Genomic DNA, 17,042 nt, shown 5'->3' with positions numbered 1-17,042 from the left:
CTCACAATTATTTAAAAAAACCCTTCAAGGCTCAACCCTTTTCCGAGCTTTAGTTGTACTTTTATAATTTTATTTTTCACCCAATTTTGTCAATTTTTCGCTCTCATTTCAAGTTATTAAACCAAATAATTTAAACAGTTAAGATTCAGACGTAACTTATGTTAAAGGTTGTATTTACCTTATATCACTAATTTAGTTGTATTTATCTTATGTCATCAATTTAATAGATTGTTAAAATTTGTTATATATATATATATATATATATATATATGTGGTTGAATTATCTCTTTTATTAAATTAGTTTTTAAAAATGAGTTTTACTAAAACAATTTATTATTATAATATTGTCAAAACTTTCACATCTCACAATAAGTTGAACGACATCGTTTTCTCTTTTAAATAAGAGAAAAAGGATTAAAATATAATAAGAAAGGGGTGTTATTTATTGTATTTTTATGGAGTTAAATGTAGCATTATAGCGACCACGCAAAGAGAAATCAAACACAAAGCAAAGACAAAAGTGTGACTTGTCCAAAAATTCTCTTCTCCCTCGCACTCGTCTCGTCCGCAACCATCGGAGAACCAAAAAAAAAAAAAAAAGGAAGAGAAGAGAGAGAGAGAGAAACATGGAGTTGTAGAATAGAGAGATTAGATGGCAAACACAGAGAGATTATAGTGAGAGAGAGAGAGAGAGAGCAGCAGGGCAATGCTGGAATTGATTGGCTCTAATTCAAAGTCTAACTAGATTATATGGGGGGCAGTGGAACTCTCGTGGACGGTGTGCGTCGCTGGTTTCAACGCCATACTTTTCATTCTAATAACAATAATCTTGATAATCATGCTGTGAATAAATCTCAATCTCAATCTCAAGAACAACAAGGTCCTCTTACCATTGTTGAAGACTTTGATTTTGCTGGCTTAAAGCCCATCAGGGTTCCCAAAAGAAACCACCTTCCAATTTCCTACTCTATGGATCCTCAAAAGAAGGTTTCTCTTTTATCTCTCATTTTTTTGTTTGCCCTTTTGTTTTAGATATTGTTTTTGTTTTCGTTGTGTTTAAGCAAGAGGTGATGACATTGACGTTTATAAAACTGATCAAGATTTGTTTTTGTTTGGTAGAGTTTGCTGCTTTATTGGATTCATTCTGTTTAGTTGCTGGGAAAATATAATTTTAAGTTTTGATGGTTTTGTTTATTTTATGGATGACGTTCTTAGTTAATAAATTGTCTGTTTCGATCTTATGCAATTTGTTATTGCTTTCATACTATTGATGCTTTTAGGGCACCTTTTTTTCTGTTTTACTCTGTCGTTTTATTTTACTACCATCTTGGTGCAATTTCGTGTTTTTTTTTTCAGCATTTGTGCGGCTATTTGCGTTGGCAAGTTGGGATATTTGATATGCTTGATTCTTTGCCCGTTTCCCCTTCTTTAGTAATCATCTTGTACCTTTTAGGAGTTCATTGATGTTTGCGGTTCTTGCTCATTTTCTGGTCTCATTTTAGTGTTATCTACCTGTTCCCATAATCAATATGTACCTATAATTTCTTACTGTTTTTCATGCCCAATTAACCAGTTAATTTTTTTTTTTCATGTTGTTGATTTATAGTGTTGGAAGATAGAATTTCACTCAGTAACCTTGTGAGGAGACCATCTTATGGCCTTTTAGGAATAGGACTAAGTAGAAATAGACAATGGCACTTTCTTTAATGTTTTGAGTTTTACAAGCAGGTTCGGATGCTAGGAAAATAAGCTGCTTTCTAACCATTTTGGCATATTAGAAATCTTTTAATTGATACTTGGGATGGCTTGATGAGCTTCTTGGAGAGCTACGATTTTTGTAGAGAAGGGTGAGAAGATGCATTTCTCATCCTGATGTTTCTGATGATTTTAAACTTTAAAATAAAATTTGGTCCTCTATGGTATTGCGAGTTTCCTTTACTGATTTTTTGGATCTTGCATTACTTACCAGTAGAGGAGTGATGGGTTGTTCAGTTGATACTCATGTTCCACTGGTCTCCATTTTAGAATATTCTGTTTTATACTTCAGCAGTGCAACAACATGATTTTTATTTTTGTTTTTCAATTATATCCTTATTTTCATATGTTCACATTTTTAATCCCCTGTAATGTTTTTATTTTTAACTCCATAAATACTGGTTGCTAATCTTTATGCAGGGTGCACTAGAAACAGAATTCTTCACTGAGTACGGAGAGGCAAGCCGATACCAAATTCAAGAAGTCATTGGGAAAGGAAGCTATGGTGTTGTTGGTTCTGCAGTTGACACACATACTGGAGAAAGGGTTGCAATTAAGAAGATAAATGATGTTTTCGAGCATGTCTCTGATGCCACTCGCATTTTGAGAGAAATTAAACTCCTTCGGTTGCTTCGTCATCCTGATATTGTAGAAATAAAGCATATTATGCTTCCACCTTCACGACGTGAATTCAGGGATATTTATGTTGTTTTTGAGTTGATGGAATCTGATCTTCATCAAGTAATTAAGGCAAATGATGACCTGACTCCTGAGCATTATCAGTTTTTCTTGTACCAGCTTCTCCGTGGTCTGAAATATACACATACAGGTTGGTCCAGTGTATTGCTTTTCGGCTTTAATACTTTTGAAAATTACTGATTTCTTTTGATTTTTTGCAGCAAATGTGTTTCATAGAGATTTAAAACCAAAGAACATTCTTGCCAATGCTGATTGCAAATTGAAGATATGTGATTTTGGGCTTGCTCGAGTATCTTTCAATGACGCTCCATCAGCCATTTTCTGGACTGTACGGTTTTCTGTCATACAAATCATGAATTTTCATCTAATTCAAATATTTTACTTAATTTTAAGTTACTAAGTTATTTCTATATAATGCTATTTTCTAAGTAAAATTTCTAAAATTTGCACAGGACTACGTAGCAACTCGGTGGTACCGTGCTCCTGAACTTTGCGGATCTTTTTTCTCCAAGGTAAGTTATTCTTTACGACTTTACCTATGATGATACTTTGACCTTTCCTTCTGCTTTCCTATCCCGTTTCTAGTTTCTGAGGTTGGCCTGAGGAATGGAAAATATTTGGTTATCATATTCTAATAACTGGGACAAATAGGGAAGCTTCTATGCTTTGGCTTTGTCTATATTTGATTTGTTTCCAAAGTGGATTTTTGGGTACATTTTCATTATTGGTCACCGCAACTTTTTGGTAAAATCTACTGTTTAGTAAGATATTATTTGATTATGTTGTGTACGGTAGTTGAAATTCTATTGATTTATTGGACCAACTGTAGTTGTACCCTTTCTAAACCTCTTATATAATTTTATTCCAGTGATGATCCATTAATATGATAAACATTTGCAAGTTTCATTTTGTTAGGTACATATTTTTTCTGCCCCATTGAAATTACAATATGGAGTTCCTTGTACCTAAGTTAGCTCGTTTGGCTGTTGCACATTTTAACTAAAATCTAAACTTGGATCACTCATCTATCAAAACCTTTTCACTATCCATCAGCTCTTCTCCTTTTTATGAAGATCCTATTTTTGAATTGTTAGAGTTGTTATATGCTAGAATTAATACTAACAACAGGTGTGCCTTGATAAATTTACATATCTGTTATACCATTTTAGACAATTGGATCGCTGTACATTCTAGATCTAACGCCAACCTTTTAAATTGCTTTGATATAGTGGTCTAGAAATAGTGTAAGAATTTTTTTAAAAATGTGACGAAGTAGATCCTTCCCAATATGTATATACACATGCTGNTGTTGATTTATAGTGTTGGAAGATAGAATTTCACTCAGTAACCTTGTGAGGAGACCATCTTATGGCCTTTTAGGAATAGGACTAAGTAGAAATAGACAATGGCACTTTCTTTAATGTTTTGAGTTTTACAAGCAGGTTCGGATGCTAGGAAAATAAGCTGCTTTCTAACCATTTTGGCATATTAGAAATCGTTTAATTGATACTTGGGATGGCTTAATGAGCTTCTTGGAGAGCTATGATTTTTGTGGAGAAGGGTGAGAAGATGCATGTCTCATCCTGATGTTTCTGATGATTTTAAACTTTAAAATAAAATTTGGTCCTCTATGGTATTGCGAGTTTCCTTTACTGATTTTTTGGATCTTGCATTACTTACTGCTAGAGGAGTGATGGGTTGTTCAGTTGATACTCATGTTCCACTGGTCTCCATTTTAGAATATTCTGTTTTATACTTCAGCAGTGCAACAACATGATTTTTTTTTTTTTCAATTATCTCCTTATTTTCATATGTTCACATTTTTAATCCCCTGTAATGTTTTTATTTTTAACTCCATAAATACTGGTTGCTAATCTTTATGCAGGGTGCACTAGAAACAGAATTTTTCACTGAGTACGGAGAGGCAAGCCGATACCAAATTCAAGAAGTCATTGGGAAAGGAAGCTATGGTGTTGTTGGTTCTGCAGTTGACACACATACTGGAGAAAGGGTTGCAATTAAGAAGATAAATGATGTTTTCGAGCATGTCTCTGATGCCACTCGCATTTTGAGAGAAATTAAACTCCTTCGGTTGCTTCGTCATCCTGATATTGTAGAAATAAAGCATATTATGCTTCCACCTTCACGACGTGAATTCAGGGATATTTATGTTGTTTTTGAGTTGATGGAATCTGATCTTCATCAAGTAATTAAGGCAAATGATGACCTTACTCCTGAGCATTATCAGTTTTTCTTGTACCAGCTTCTCCGTGGTCTGAAATATACACATACAGGTTGGTCCAGTGTATTGCTTTTCGGCTTAATACTTTTGAAAATTACTGATTTCTTTTGATTTTTTGCAGCAAATGTGTTTCATAGAGATTTAAAACCAAAGAACATTCTTGCCAATGCTGATTGCAAATTGAAGATATGTGATTTTGGGCTTGCTCGAGTATCTTTCAATGACGCTCCATCAGCCATTTTCTGGACTGTACGGTTTTCTGTCATACAAATCATGAATTTTCATCTAATTCAAATATTTTACTTAATTTTAAGTTACTAAGTTATTTCTATATAATGCTATTTTCTAAGTAAAATTTCTAAAATTTGCACAGGACTACGTAGCAACTCGGTGGTACCGTGCTCCTGAACTTTGCGGATCTTTTTTCTCCAAGGTAAGTTATTCTTTACGACTTTACCTATGATGATACTTTGACCTTTCCTTCTGCTATCCTATCCCGTTTCTAGTTTCTGAGGTTGGCCTGAGGAATGGAAAATATTTGGTTATCATATTCTAATAACTGGGACAAATAGGGAAGCTTCTATGCTTTGGCTTTGTCTATATTGATTTGTTTCCAAAGTGGATTTTTGGGTACATTTTCATTATTGGTCACCGCAACTTTTTGGTAAAATCTACTGTTTAGTAAGATATTATTTGATTATGTTGTGTACGGTAGTTGAAATTCTATTGATTTATTGGACCAACTGTAGTTGTACCCTTTCTAAACCTCTTATATAATTTTATTCCAGTGATGATCCATTAATATGATAAACATTTGCAAGTTTCATGTTGTTAGATGCATATTTTTTCTGCCCCATTGAAATTACAATATGGAGTTCCTTGTACCTAAGTTAGCTCGTTTGGCTGTTGCACATTTTAACTAAAATCTAAACTTGGATCACTCATCTATCAAAACCTTTTCACTATCCATCAGCTCTTCTCCTTTTTATGAAGATCCTATTTTTGAATTGTTAGAGTTGTTATATGCTAGAATTAATACTAACAACAGGTGTGCCTTGATAAATTTACATATCTGTTATACCATTTTAGACAATTGGATCGCTGTGCATTCTAGATCTAATACCAACCTTTTAAATTGCTTTGATATAGTGGTCTAGAAATAGTGTAAGAATTTTTGTAAAAATGTGACGAAGTAGATCCTTCCCAATATGTATATACACATGTTGGTTAATACATTATATATGGAGGTAGTTCATTGCTTACCTTTATTCTCAAATCTTTACTTCTCTTCCCCCTTTTTTTTAAAGATCAACCAACATTATGAGATCTAGGTCGAAAATTAGTGTTAGGCAATCATTTGTTTTTTAATAATTTTTGCTCTTTGAAGTGATGTTGGCTGGCTACTTGTCAATAATGAGGGCATCTTTGGTCTACTTTCAGGAATGTCACCTAATAAAAGTCAAATTCTCGCTGCATTGACAATTGAGATTGTGCATTTTAGGATTTGAGCATTTGTATCATATTTGATGTCCTACCTGGTGGATGTCGTAGTGCTTGTTGAAGCAAAGGCTCTTTTGTTCTCGGATAGGAATTCTCTATTTTTACTTTGCTGTGCACTGAAATTTGATGAGTTTCTATAATTATCTTATAGTGGCCATATAATCTTTTATCTGCTAAATTGGCCTATAGAGTGCTAAGTTGCCCAACTGATTTATAGTTTATTCTGTGCCTTAACCTTAATATATTTTCTAACAAAGAACTATTTTATATTTGGCTTCATGCTATTATCTGCAATCTAGGGAACTGTAGTGTATTATTCATTTCTGACAGTTGTTTTTGCTTTATTGGTATGCTGATAAATTTTTTGGCTTTGCTATTTTGTTGAGGGTCTATCCTCTGATAAAATAAATATGACATTGCATCTTTCTTTTTAAGCCCTGTGAGCGGTTTCTTGTATGAAATACTTCCTTTCTGGTTTATAGGATTTGCATTGGATTTCATTAAGATGTCTGCAATTTCTAAGTACTTGTTTCTTTTTCAGTACACTCCTGCAATTGATATATGGAGCATAGGATGCATATTTGCTGAAATGCTTACAGGAAAACCACTTTTTCCTGGAAAGAACGTGGTTCACCAATTGGATCTCATGACTGATTTACTTGGCACTCCTTCTGCTGAATCCATTTCAAGGGTTGGTAATCCAGTCTAGTACTGATTTTCTGTCATCATCAGAAACTAATTGTTAAATGTAATCAGATGCTCTGAAATGTTCCTTATTATATGTTTTTTGACCGTGCAGCTTTTCTGCTATATTTCTTTCTGTTAATTTTCCATTATTCAGCTTTGACCTTAAAATATATTCAGTAATCATTCTAGCCTTTCTTATTTTTTATTTTAAATTAAGTTAGAGTTAAAGTTTGATTAGTATTTTACCACATTGGCAGATTCGTAATGAAAAGGCAAGGAGGTATCTTAGTAGCATGCGAAAGAAACAACCAGTTCCATTCACACACAAATTCCCCAACGTAGATCCATTAGCTCTCCGCCTATTGGAACGCCTGCTTGCATTTGATCCAAAAGATCGTCCAACAGCTGAAGAGGTAAGTAGGATTCAGTATCAATAAAAATTTCTGTTTGATTGATAATAACGTTTTACTTGGAAAGTACCAAAATGAAAAGTGGAGTACTAACCCGGTATGTGGGTACCGTAAGAGAGTGAATGTTGAAATTTAATTTAAAAAAACTGCAAACTAATAGTAAATCCAGAAAATCTAAAAGGGATAGATGTTGAAGAATCCCGTCTAACCTAAAACACTGCATTAAGAATAAGGGAACCACTTTCTAATCTAAATGGCTGAAGCTCCTCTTGAATCTTCTCTACCAAGTATTTGACAATTGGAGCATCATACGAGTTATTGCCAATGGCACAAGATACTGTTAACTGTAAAGATCACAGCTCTTTAGCATATGAAATAATATTGGAAGATGACCTGCAGTCTTTCCATTCTACTTACAGATGTCAGCAACTAGCCAACCATGAGCCTCTTAAAATCTGTGTGTGGTTCTATAAGAGTTGCATCCTTCTAAAAATAGAACAAGTATGCCAAAATTTCTGTGGGAGATTAATACATATGTTTCTTCAGAATCATATAATGTGATTCAACCCCATTGTTTTTAGTCTAACAAATTTCATCTTTCCTATATCTTTTAATGTACAGTTCGTTAAGTTTATTAAGTGATGCATCCACTGGCTCCAATTCCCAATCTCTTGGGTGGTTAGCTTCAAGTCAATGTAAAAAAACTAAAAGAGAAAGGAGTTTTGTCAAATAATTTTTTTGAAGACCATGATGCTTTCTGATGTCCCTGATTCTTATGCTTGCAGGCATTGGCTGATCCTTACTTTCAAGGTTTGGCAAATGTGGATCGTGAACCATCCACTCAACCCATTTCAAAGCTGGAGTTTGAGTTTGAGAGGAGGAAATTGACCAGAGATGATGTTAGAGAGTTGATCTATCGAGAGGTCTAACCATGATCTTTGTTGCTTTAATTTATTGTAAATCTTTTATTTATTATTGATGTTAATGAAATTCATGTTTTGGGGAAACAGATATTAGAGTATCATCCTCAGATGCTGCAGGAGTATCTTCGTGGTGGAGAACAGACTAGCTTCATGTACCCAAGGTAGGCAGTTGTCTGTCTTTGAACTGTATTTATTCTGTGCATTAGTAGCGAGAGCTGTTTTAGTCATTATCTTCTACCAATTGCATAAAAAGAAAGAAATAATTTTGCATTTGATCCCTTATACATTCGATGTAAGGTACTTATCTCTAAATAATAATATTGTAGTCCTCATCTTCCTGATCCACTTTTTTGGTGCTAAATAGAATTCCTATTTTGGGTACCCCTAATTAGGATGATACCTAAACATTTTTACTTTAAAATTTTATGATCTGGTGATTGTTTTAGTCAGCATGGAGATGTTCTGCAAATCAGAACTTCAACTTATTCAACTTAAGAAGAAAATATAAACTCAATGAAGAAAATTTATAGTAAATACTAAATAGTTGGTTGATTTTAGTATTACTATAATTATTAGTTTTTAAGTCACATTAGTCTGTTTTGTGTTAGCATTTCATTGATAACTTTGTGTTATTTCTGTAATTCTATGTAGTGGTGTGGATCGATTCAAGCGACAATTTGCGCATCTTGAGGAGCATTATGGTAAAGGTGAAAGGGGCACCCCCCCACTCCAAAGGCAGCATGCTTCCTTGCCTAGGTATGTGCCATTTTCTTAATTTAGTGCTTATCTTGGTGCTTCAAATAGGAGATCTAATTGATATATCTTATCTTCAGAGAGAGGGTTCCTGCTCCTAAGGATGAAACTGCTGCAGAAAATAATTATGAAAGAACTGCAGCTTCTGTTGCTACAACTCTACACAGCCCTCCGTCTGATGTTTCGGAAAATGCAAACAAGGACGGGCAAAATGGAATCAACAAGCCAAACTGCAGTGCTCGTAGCCTATTGAAGAGCGCTAGCATTAGTGCTTCCAAGTGTGTGGTTGTGCAACAAAAAAGAGATGGAGAGGTAAATGCTGTCATTTTACATAACTCTTGTTTATCCCTTGCTTTAACATATTCATTAGTTTATGGCGTGCTTACTCTTTCCTACAGCTCGAGGAAGCAATTCGTGAGGCGAACGATGAGACGGTTGACGGGTTAACTCAGAAGGTGGCAATCCTTCATGCGTGATTTCAAACTAATGCGATCTTCTACGGAAAGTGTCAGATGTGGTATAAATTTGTGATAATGCCAATTTTCTACTCATAACCTGGAAATGGGATGATGAGTCTTATGACCTGCATAGAAGATCTTCACTTATTTTAGGTAGAAGCTAATAGTAGGACTACATTCTTATAGTTACCCTTTTTGTGTTACCAAAATACGGAGGAGATGCTCTCTTTTTATTTAACTCTTATTTTATATCTTTATGTGCAACCGTATACTTTGTGCGATTGTGTAGTGTTATACAACAGGCAGAAGAGAAGTTTTGGCTTGAAGAAAAACAGTGTTGCCTTCCCTTAATACATTTATCTCTCTCAAAGAAAAGTTATATGTTTTATTGTTTGTGTGAAAATGAAAGCAATGTGTATATCCCGGGGCAACTCTGGTGAACCAAGATGTAGTAATCGGTTAGAGATACGTTATCTCCAGTATTATAGACTCGTTGGCCTAGTTAGTAAAAATGCGTATTATAAGCGAATTGTACGGACAGTTGTATAATTCGCGTATAAAACGCACGATATGTATTTTGTAAATCGTCGTATAATTCACATATAATAAGTCTCGTATAATTCGCGAACTATTCGCGAATTATTGACAAAAAAAAAACAAAACAAAATCTCACCCCAAAACGATGTCGTGTTAGTGGGTTTTTACTAAAAATTAAAATAGATCTCTCTTCTTTGTTTCTTCTTCAGTTCTTCAGTTCTTCTCCTCAGTTCGGTTCTTCTCTTCCTCAGTTCTTCTTCAGCTTTTCTTCTCAGTTCTTCACAAATTCCACAAGCAATCAACTCCCAATCAACACACACAATCAACTCCAGCAAACAGCTATCAACTCCCACCCGACTCCAACAAACAAATTTCCATAAGACAGTTGCTCGGGTAATAGAGCGACGAGGTTGTGGACATCGGCGACCGAATCATGTGAACCCATCACAAGCACAAAACACCAAACCCAAGAACGGTGTGGAGGGGCACAGATCTTGTCCCCACACAGTGGCCAAGTGTGGTCAGTTGTCAGTCGACAAGAATGCAGAGGGAGAATAGAAGAAACAGAAGAAAGAGGAGAGAAGAAAAGGGAAGAGAAAAAAATAGACATAAGTATACAAAGAGACGAAGGTTTAAGAAGGAAGTGAAGAGAAGGTGGAGAAAACAAAGAGAAAGAAGAGAAACTTACAGAAGAAAGGAGAAGAAAGTTTTGAAAAGAACGAGAAAATGAAGAGAAGAGAATGTGTTTAATAAAATATATAGTTTTACATGGTACATTTGTAATTTTTGTAAATTGACTGCAGGGTGTATTTGTAATTTTTGTAAATAATTGGTTTTGTTATGACTGTGTTTGATTTGACACTATAGGTGAATCTTGGCTAAATATTGTATGAGTCTGGAGACTATAATTTGAATATCCGTATATTATATATTGTGTATGTGGTATTGGTTAATTGAATACTTGCATTTGAAATGTTATATTGATTTTAACCAGATAGTCCATAAAAGTGTTAAAACTAAGATTGATATTGTCGTATTTTTCAAAACATATTATTGACAATGCGCCGTATTAAACCTATATAACCGTACCATATTTTTTCCGTACCGAATTTATGGCCGAATGTTTATGAACGTATTTTTCACCGTTTGCGTATTATACCAGTAAAATTCATGTACCCTTTTTTTGCCGTACCGTATTTACTAACTAGGCTCGTCGGTATAACTTTTCCGGCGTAAAATTGGATTTAACTAAGTATAAATTTGGCGAGCATATGTAATAACTAGTGAATTATAACTTTATTGCTTTAACAAGGCTATTTCTAAGTGTAAAGAGATCCCACTTTCTCGTTAATTGTTTGGCTCAACTCTTCAATTTGGCCACAAGAGTACATTTAGTAGAATGACTGAGAAAACAAAATTTTTTTTATTTAATTAAATATTATCCAAAAACTGGCTTTGAAATCTTTGAATCAATATATACGTGCGTGTTTGGCTTACTACTTTTATCTGTATTTTAGACCGATTTTTGAAATTGTGTTTGTTTTATTACTTGAAGAATCAACTTGATAATAGAATCCTGACACAATCTGACATTGACCGTTACAATTTTTTTTTCTTTTTTTTTTTCACTGCATCCTCACCATTTCACTTCTTCTCCGTGCTCAGTTCTCAATTCAATAACCGTTTTAGTGCTTCACTTTCTCAATATCCATCACCACCATTTCAGTCACCATTTCAGTTTGATAATCCTATACCAGGTTCGATGCTTCACTTCCAGTTTGCATTACCACCATCTCCCTTTAGTTTCAGTACCAGCACCGTGAACCCCAATGCTGTGTCACAAACTACATTGTAACCCAAAGTGAACCCACCGTCAACCGGGAAACCAGCCCACCCCGAGCCTCCACGCACCACAACGACCCTATCTCTACCCCAACCCAGCCCACCCGAGCCACCACGACCGAGATCTACCCCACCCAGCCACCCGAGCCACCACGACCCAACCCAACCACCCGAGCCACCACGCAGCCACCCCGAGCCACCACGCACCCGATCTACCCCACACAAGCCCACCCAAGCCACACGCACCCCAACCCAGCCCACCCGAGCCACCACGCAGCCACCCGAGCCACCACGCACCCGATTACCCCACACAAGCCCACCCAGCCACCACGCACCACCACGACACCACACAAGCCACCCGAGCCACCACGCACCACGACGCACCCCAACCCAGCCCACCCGAGCCACCCCGCACCACCCCAAGCCACCACGCACCCGATCTACCCCACACAAGCCCACCCAAGCCACCACGAGCCACCACGACACCAACCCAGCCCACCGAGCCACCACGCACCACACGACCCCAACCCAGCCCACCCGAGCCACCACGCACCACCACGACCCCAACCCAGCCCACCCGAGCCACCACGCAACCACCCCGAGCCACCACGCACCACCACGACCCGATCACCCACACAAGCCCACCCAAGCCACCACGCACCACCACGACCCAACCAAGCCAACCCGCACCACCACGACCCAACCAGCCCACCCAAGCAACACGCACACCCACGACCCCAACCCAGGCCACCTCGAGCCACCACGCACCCACCCCGAGCCACCACGATCTCCATCAAACCCACACCCCAATCTCCATCAAACCCACCTCATATCTGCGTAAAGACACCCCCCATTTTGAAACTGAATTTTTTTCTCAAAATAACATACTTTGTTTGTCTAAAAAACAAACCCAAACCCACACATATAAAGCAATTGGTTTTTTCGGCTTTTAAGGGTTTTTTTTGGGGCAATTCTTGTTTTTTGGGATTTTGTTTTAATTCGGTTTTATTTGATTAGGCTATTGGCATATAATTGTAATTCGGTTTTATTTATTCGGTAATTGGCACAGGATTGTTTTAATTGGGTTTTTGTTTTGTTTGACAGCTTTTAATCTCGTGTACACACGGATCCATTTAATTGTATTTGGATGTTATATGACTCAGAGAAGGGAAAGAGACTCACGACGTATCCAAATCAATTTTGTAAGTTTTCGTTATCTATTTGTTTTCAAGACACCGAGCCGCTATTTTTTCAATTTTTTTGGAAATAATTTGTATTAGTTTGTTTTTTTTTCATTAATCCTTTGAATTTGGACTTTAATAATGCGTTTTGTATTTGGTTAACTGAAATATTTTATTCGGTTTCACTAATTGATTATTTGTTTATAGATTTGACATCGTTCTTTAATCGTACCCAGAAATTACGCTCATATGCATAGATGTCAGCATAATTTATCTCGACGTCGCAGGATTGATTATTACTTGACAGAGGCGAAAGTTTCGACGTTTTTAGAGTTGGAGTTCGTCATACACCCTGTTGGTGACAGTGTCTGGATCTTCCCCTGCATTGAGTCTTCAAGCAGTGTCGGATCGAAAGAGGTACTTTTATATGTGTTTAGTTGATTACGTTAACATGTGATTATTATATTGTGTAATGTGCTTGGTGATTCGTATGGTGCCCCAATGTTGGTTGTCCCTCACCGTAGTCCTTAGTGGGTGATTCTGTGGCTTGGTCTGCTGAGATGAACACAGATTTCTGGTCCTATCTGAGCGGGCCAAAACTTCACATGGTACTGCAATAAAAACAGCTGATTACCAAGAAATGTTGGAGACATATCATCATTAGCTGGCAGGAGACTCAACGTGACACAATTAGCCTCTAAGTTCTTTCGCCTGCGAAAACTTTATCAAGCATGGCGGAAATTGCTGCAACACACAGGATTCGGGTGGATCAAGAGTCACAAAGTCCAACGTGTCCCGTTGAGGTTTGGCAAGAATATGTCAAGGTAAATATATTTTTTAACTATTATTATTCAACGTCATTGTAAATATACGCATTTTTTCGGACTGCTAAATATAATATATTATTCGTTTAACTATCAGCAAAACCCACTGGCGCAACAATTTTACCACAAGGGACTTCCCCACAAGGAACTTTATGAAATAATATGAGAAGCAAACTGCCACTGGAAGATATGCGTACACATCTACATCCCAACAGGTGGAGCTCCAGTTATTCCAATCGGCTCGGTTCCTATGGATGATAGCGACTTTGAACTGATCCTGATCGTTTGACAGGGGAAAAACGGCCAAACATATCGGTCAGGAGGAGCGAGAAATCGGAGGCATGAAGGGGGCCGGACATACAATTGCGGATGCCATTTATAGCTGATGGATGGTGATGCGGAAAAGCGGACAATGGGATCCAGGGCTTCGACTCGTCCTAGAGATGAGAGGGAAGAAGCGAACACCAGTGCTCATCTGATCCTTTCTCCATGAGCAATTGTATTGACATCATGACGGCCATGCAAGTACGACACAGTTTTTCCTGCCGACTGTCACGTACTTATATGAAAATCAGGGTGGCGCGAGATATTTGTGAAACTCCCACTGGACGAAAGGGCTAAGGATTCACAAAACTTTTTCAAATAATTCGTAGATGACACTATATTTTATAATTGTTGGCAACAATTTGTATGCGTCAGTGGGCAGTTGTCATTACAATTACAATTTATAACGTTACTGTATGAACTTATTTATGTGATATTGTAATGTGGAAACACGTTTTAGATTGTCATTGCAATTAAATATGACTGTTATATTTTTCAAAGTAGTACAACAACTATTAATTGTGATAAATGTTTTGCAAAAGTGTAGGTTTAAATGGCGTGTCTAGCCGTACAGGAAGAAGACAACGTGCTACAGATGAGAGAGACGAAGAAGAAATACTGACAGATATAGCCTTGCACATGCGGTGTGCCGCGTTAGAAGCAAGTCGACCTCAACACACGACATACATCTGTATTAACTGGTCATCAGTACAGTTGGAAGTACTCAACGGTCATCTACAGGATCTATGACAAGTGCCGCATGGACAGAGAATGTTTACATTGTTATGTGAATTTTTGTCCGATCAAGGCAAATTGCACCACACCAGGAGAACGAGTTTAGAAGAACAAGTTATGATATTTCTAACAATCGTTGGAAAAAATGAGACAATCAGAACGATGATGGAGGATTTCCAACTGGGTGAGACGATTTCTGACATGTTACCGCAGTTTGCGATGCTATATGTGAGTTGAAGACAGAGTTTATCAGACCACCTGACTTCAATGATGTTCCATGGGAAATATCAGCCAACAGAAAATATTACCCTTTCTTTAAGGTACGGTTCATTAGTTGGTATTAGTAGATAGTAAGTTCATTGTATTATTAATTTGTTTAGTAGGTTAATTTAGTGAAATGACTCATTTTCATGATAGGACTGTATTGGAGCCATAGATGGCACACATGTATACGCTTCGGTCCACGTGAATTTGCATTAGGTACCGGAACGCAAAGGATCGATGTCACAGATAACATGGCTGTATGATTAACATGGTTCACTTATGTGTTACTGGATGGGAAGAGAGCGCAGATTCAAGAGTTTTAATTCAAATTTGATGATCCTAATTCTGGATTCCCATATCCTCCACCAGGTATAGTATTTTCTGACGTATTACAGCGTATTACATCCACTGTTGAGGCCCGTAATTCAAATAAAGTCTGATATTATTACAGGGAAATATATTGGTTGATGCGGGTTATGCAAATAGGGATGGGTTCCTGCCCTCATAGGCAAGTGGCTTACCATATTTCTGATCACCGCCGTAATCGAAGGGGACCAAGAGTTGTTTAATTACAGACATGCTTCACTCCGCAATGTTATCGAGAGAACCTTTGGTGTTTTGAAAAAACGGTTCCGTATTCTAAATGGAATGAACAATTATCCGTTGGACAAACAAGGGAAGATTGTCATGGCATGTTGTGTACTTCATAATTTATAAGAATGTACAATATGGACGACCGTATCTTCGAACAAACCAATAATAGTATGGGTAATGAGCAAGCATATGTGATCATCCAAACGGGCAGAATATGGCGAAATGGAGAAGGATCGAGTCAACCGCAACAAGGTATTATAGACAACATGATGACTGTACGGGATAACATAACGAATGCATGTGGGTAGCACAGTGGACATGTCATAGTTGTTACTGGAGTAACGTGTAATAATGATTTAAGGGTTGATAATTAGTATTTTTGTCATATATGTATAATGTGATGTTTTAAACTGTTGGATACTACTGAAATTAATATGGGTTTTTGTTTTAAATAATAGGGTAACAAAATTATCAATAAAATATTTGGTATTATAAAATGTGAGGTGATAAGTTATATATATATAATAATACATTATTTTAACAAAATACAATAAAATATTTATTAATAAATCATTTATAAACAAATATATTAATCAAATATTTAACACAAATATCAAGATCAAAATACTCTACCAAACACATATTCTGAAAATCATATTCTCGTAATCATAACCCTATCCAACTATCCAATACTATCCTCAAAATCCTACCCAAAATACTAAACCAAACGCACCCTACATGTCTATTTATTTCAAGAAATACTAACTTTGAAATAATAAATAAAAATTATGGAACTTTATCAACCATTGGATTAGAGTATGATATGAATAAAAAAATTATGGAGAGAATAACAATTTCCCACCCAAGGTTTGGCGTAACTAAATTTTCCACCAAAAAAGTTTGAAAAAACCAATTTTCAACTCATTGTTAAGATGCGTTAGTGAAATTCATTGTTCATCGTGGTGGTGATGGCCAAGTTGTCAAGCGAGGTGCGATCTGGCTTAAATCGCACCCAACCAAATAGTCCCAAGTTAGATTTAAAAAAATCAAACTTTGTTGATTGTTCTTTTCTGTCAAACAGGTTTGACCTAGTTTAACCACCGTGCACTCCACCCCTACCAATTATCGTGTTCATTGTTTTAAAACCCGGCCCGGCCTGGCCGGTTTAACCGATTGAATCGGGACTCGGAAGCTTCAACGGGCCGAGTTTATGTTTTTCCTATTAACCTAAAATCCTAAGATTTGGGAGGATGATCGGCGAACAATTGCCGGCCGGGATGTTGGGGCTTTTGAAGAGAAACTGCCAGTGAATGC

General features: G+C 36.7%; 1 protein-coding gene across 2 annotated transcripts; it reads left to right on the top strand.

Moving 5' to 3' along the window:
* The first annotated feature begins 475 nt into the window (after positions 1 to 475).
* LOC116117466 (mitogen-activated protein kinase 9-like) lies at positions 476 to 9,723 on the top strand. Of its 2 annotated transcripts, none has more exons than XM_031403489.1 (11): positions 476 to 987; positions 4,340 to 4,748; positions 4,818 to 4,945; positions 5,070 to 5,129; positions 6,738 to 6,887; positions 7,141 to 7,296; positions 8,079 to 8,216; positions 8,304 to 8,377; positions 8,868 to 8,972; positions 9,050 to 9,281; positions 9,368 to 9,723. In XM_031403489.1, exons 1-11 carry the CDS (start codon positions 751 to 753, stop codon positions 9,443 to 9,445), a joined length of 1,767 nt encoding a protein of 588 aa, XP_031259349.1. In that variant the 5' UTR covers positions 476 to 750; the 3' UTR covers positions 9,446 to 9,723. The 2 variants fall into 2 exon arrangements, with proteins under 2 accessions (XP_031259349.1, XP_031259350.1); XM_031403490.1 differs by lacking the exons at positions 4,340 to 4,748; positions 4,818 to 4,945; positions 5,070 to 5,129 and adding exons at positions 2,176 to 2,584; positions 2,655 to 2,782; positions 2,907 to 2,966.
* The last annotated feature ends 7,319 nt before the right edge of the window (positions 9,724 to 17,042 follow it).

Source organism: Pistacia vera, unplaced genomic scaffold (assembly GCF_008641045.1).
Source record: "Pistacia vera cultivar Batoury unplaced genomic scaffold, PisVer_v2 Contig811, whole genome shotgun sequence".
NCBI classification, from domain to species: Eukaryota; Viridiplantae; Streptophyta; class Magnoliopsida; order Sapindales; family Anacardiaceae; genus Pistacia; species Pistacia vera.
This window is presented reverse-complemented; position numbering and strand designations above follow the sequence as displayed.

Bases quoted from the DNA above. Each gene is read 5' to 3' on its own strand.
- LOC116117466 (XM_031403489.1), top strand. From the start codon at position 751: ATGGGGGGCAGTGGAACTCTCGTGGACGGTGTGCGTCGCTGGTTTCAA. The intron at 988-4,339 runs GTTTCTCTTTTA...ATCTTTATGCAG, and splicing joins CTATGGATCCTCAAAAGAAG to GGTGCACTAGAAACAGAATT. The intron at 5,130-6,737 runs GTAAGTTATTCT...TTTCTTTTTCAG, and splicing joins GCGGATCTTTTTTCTCCAAG to TACACTCCTGCAATTGATAT.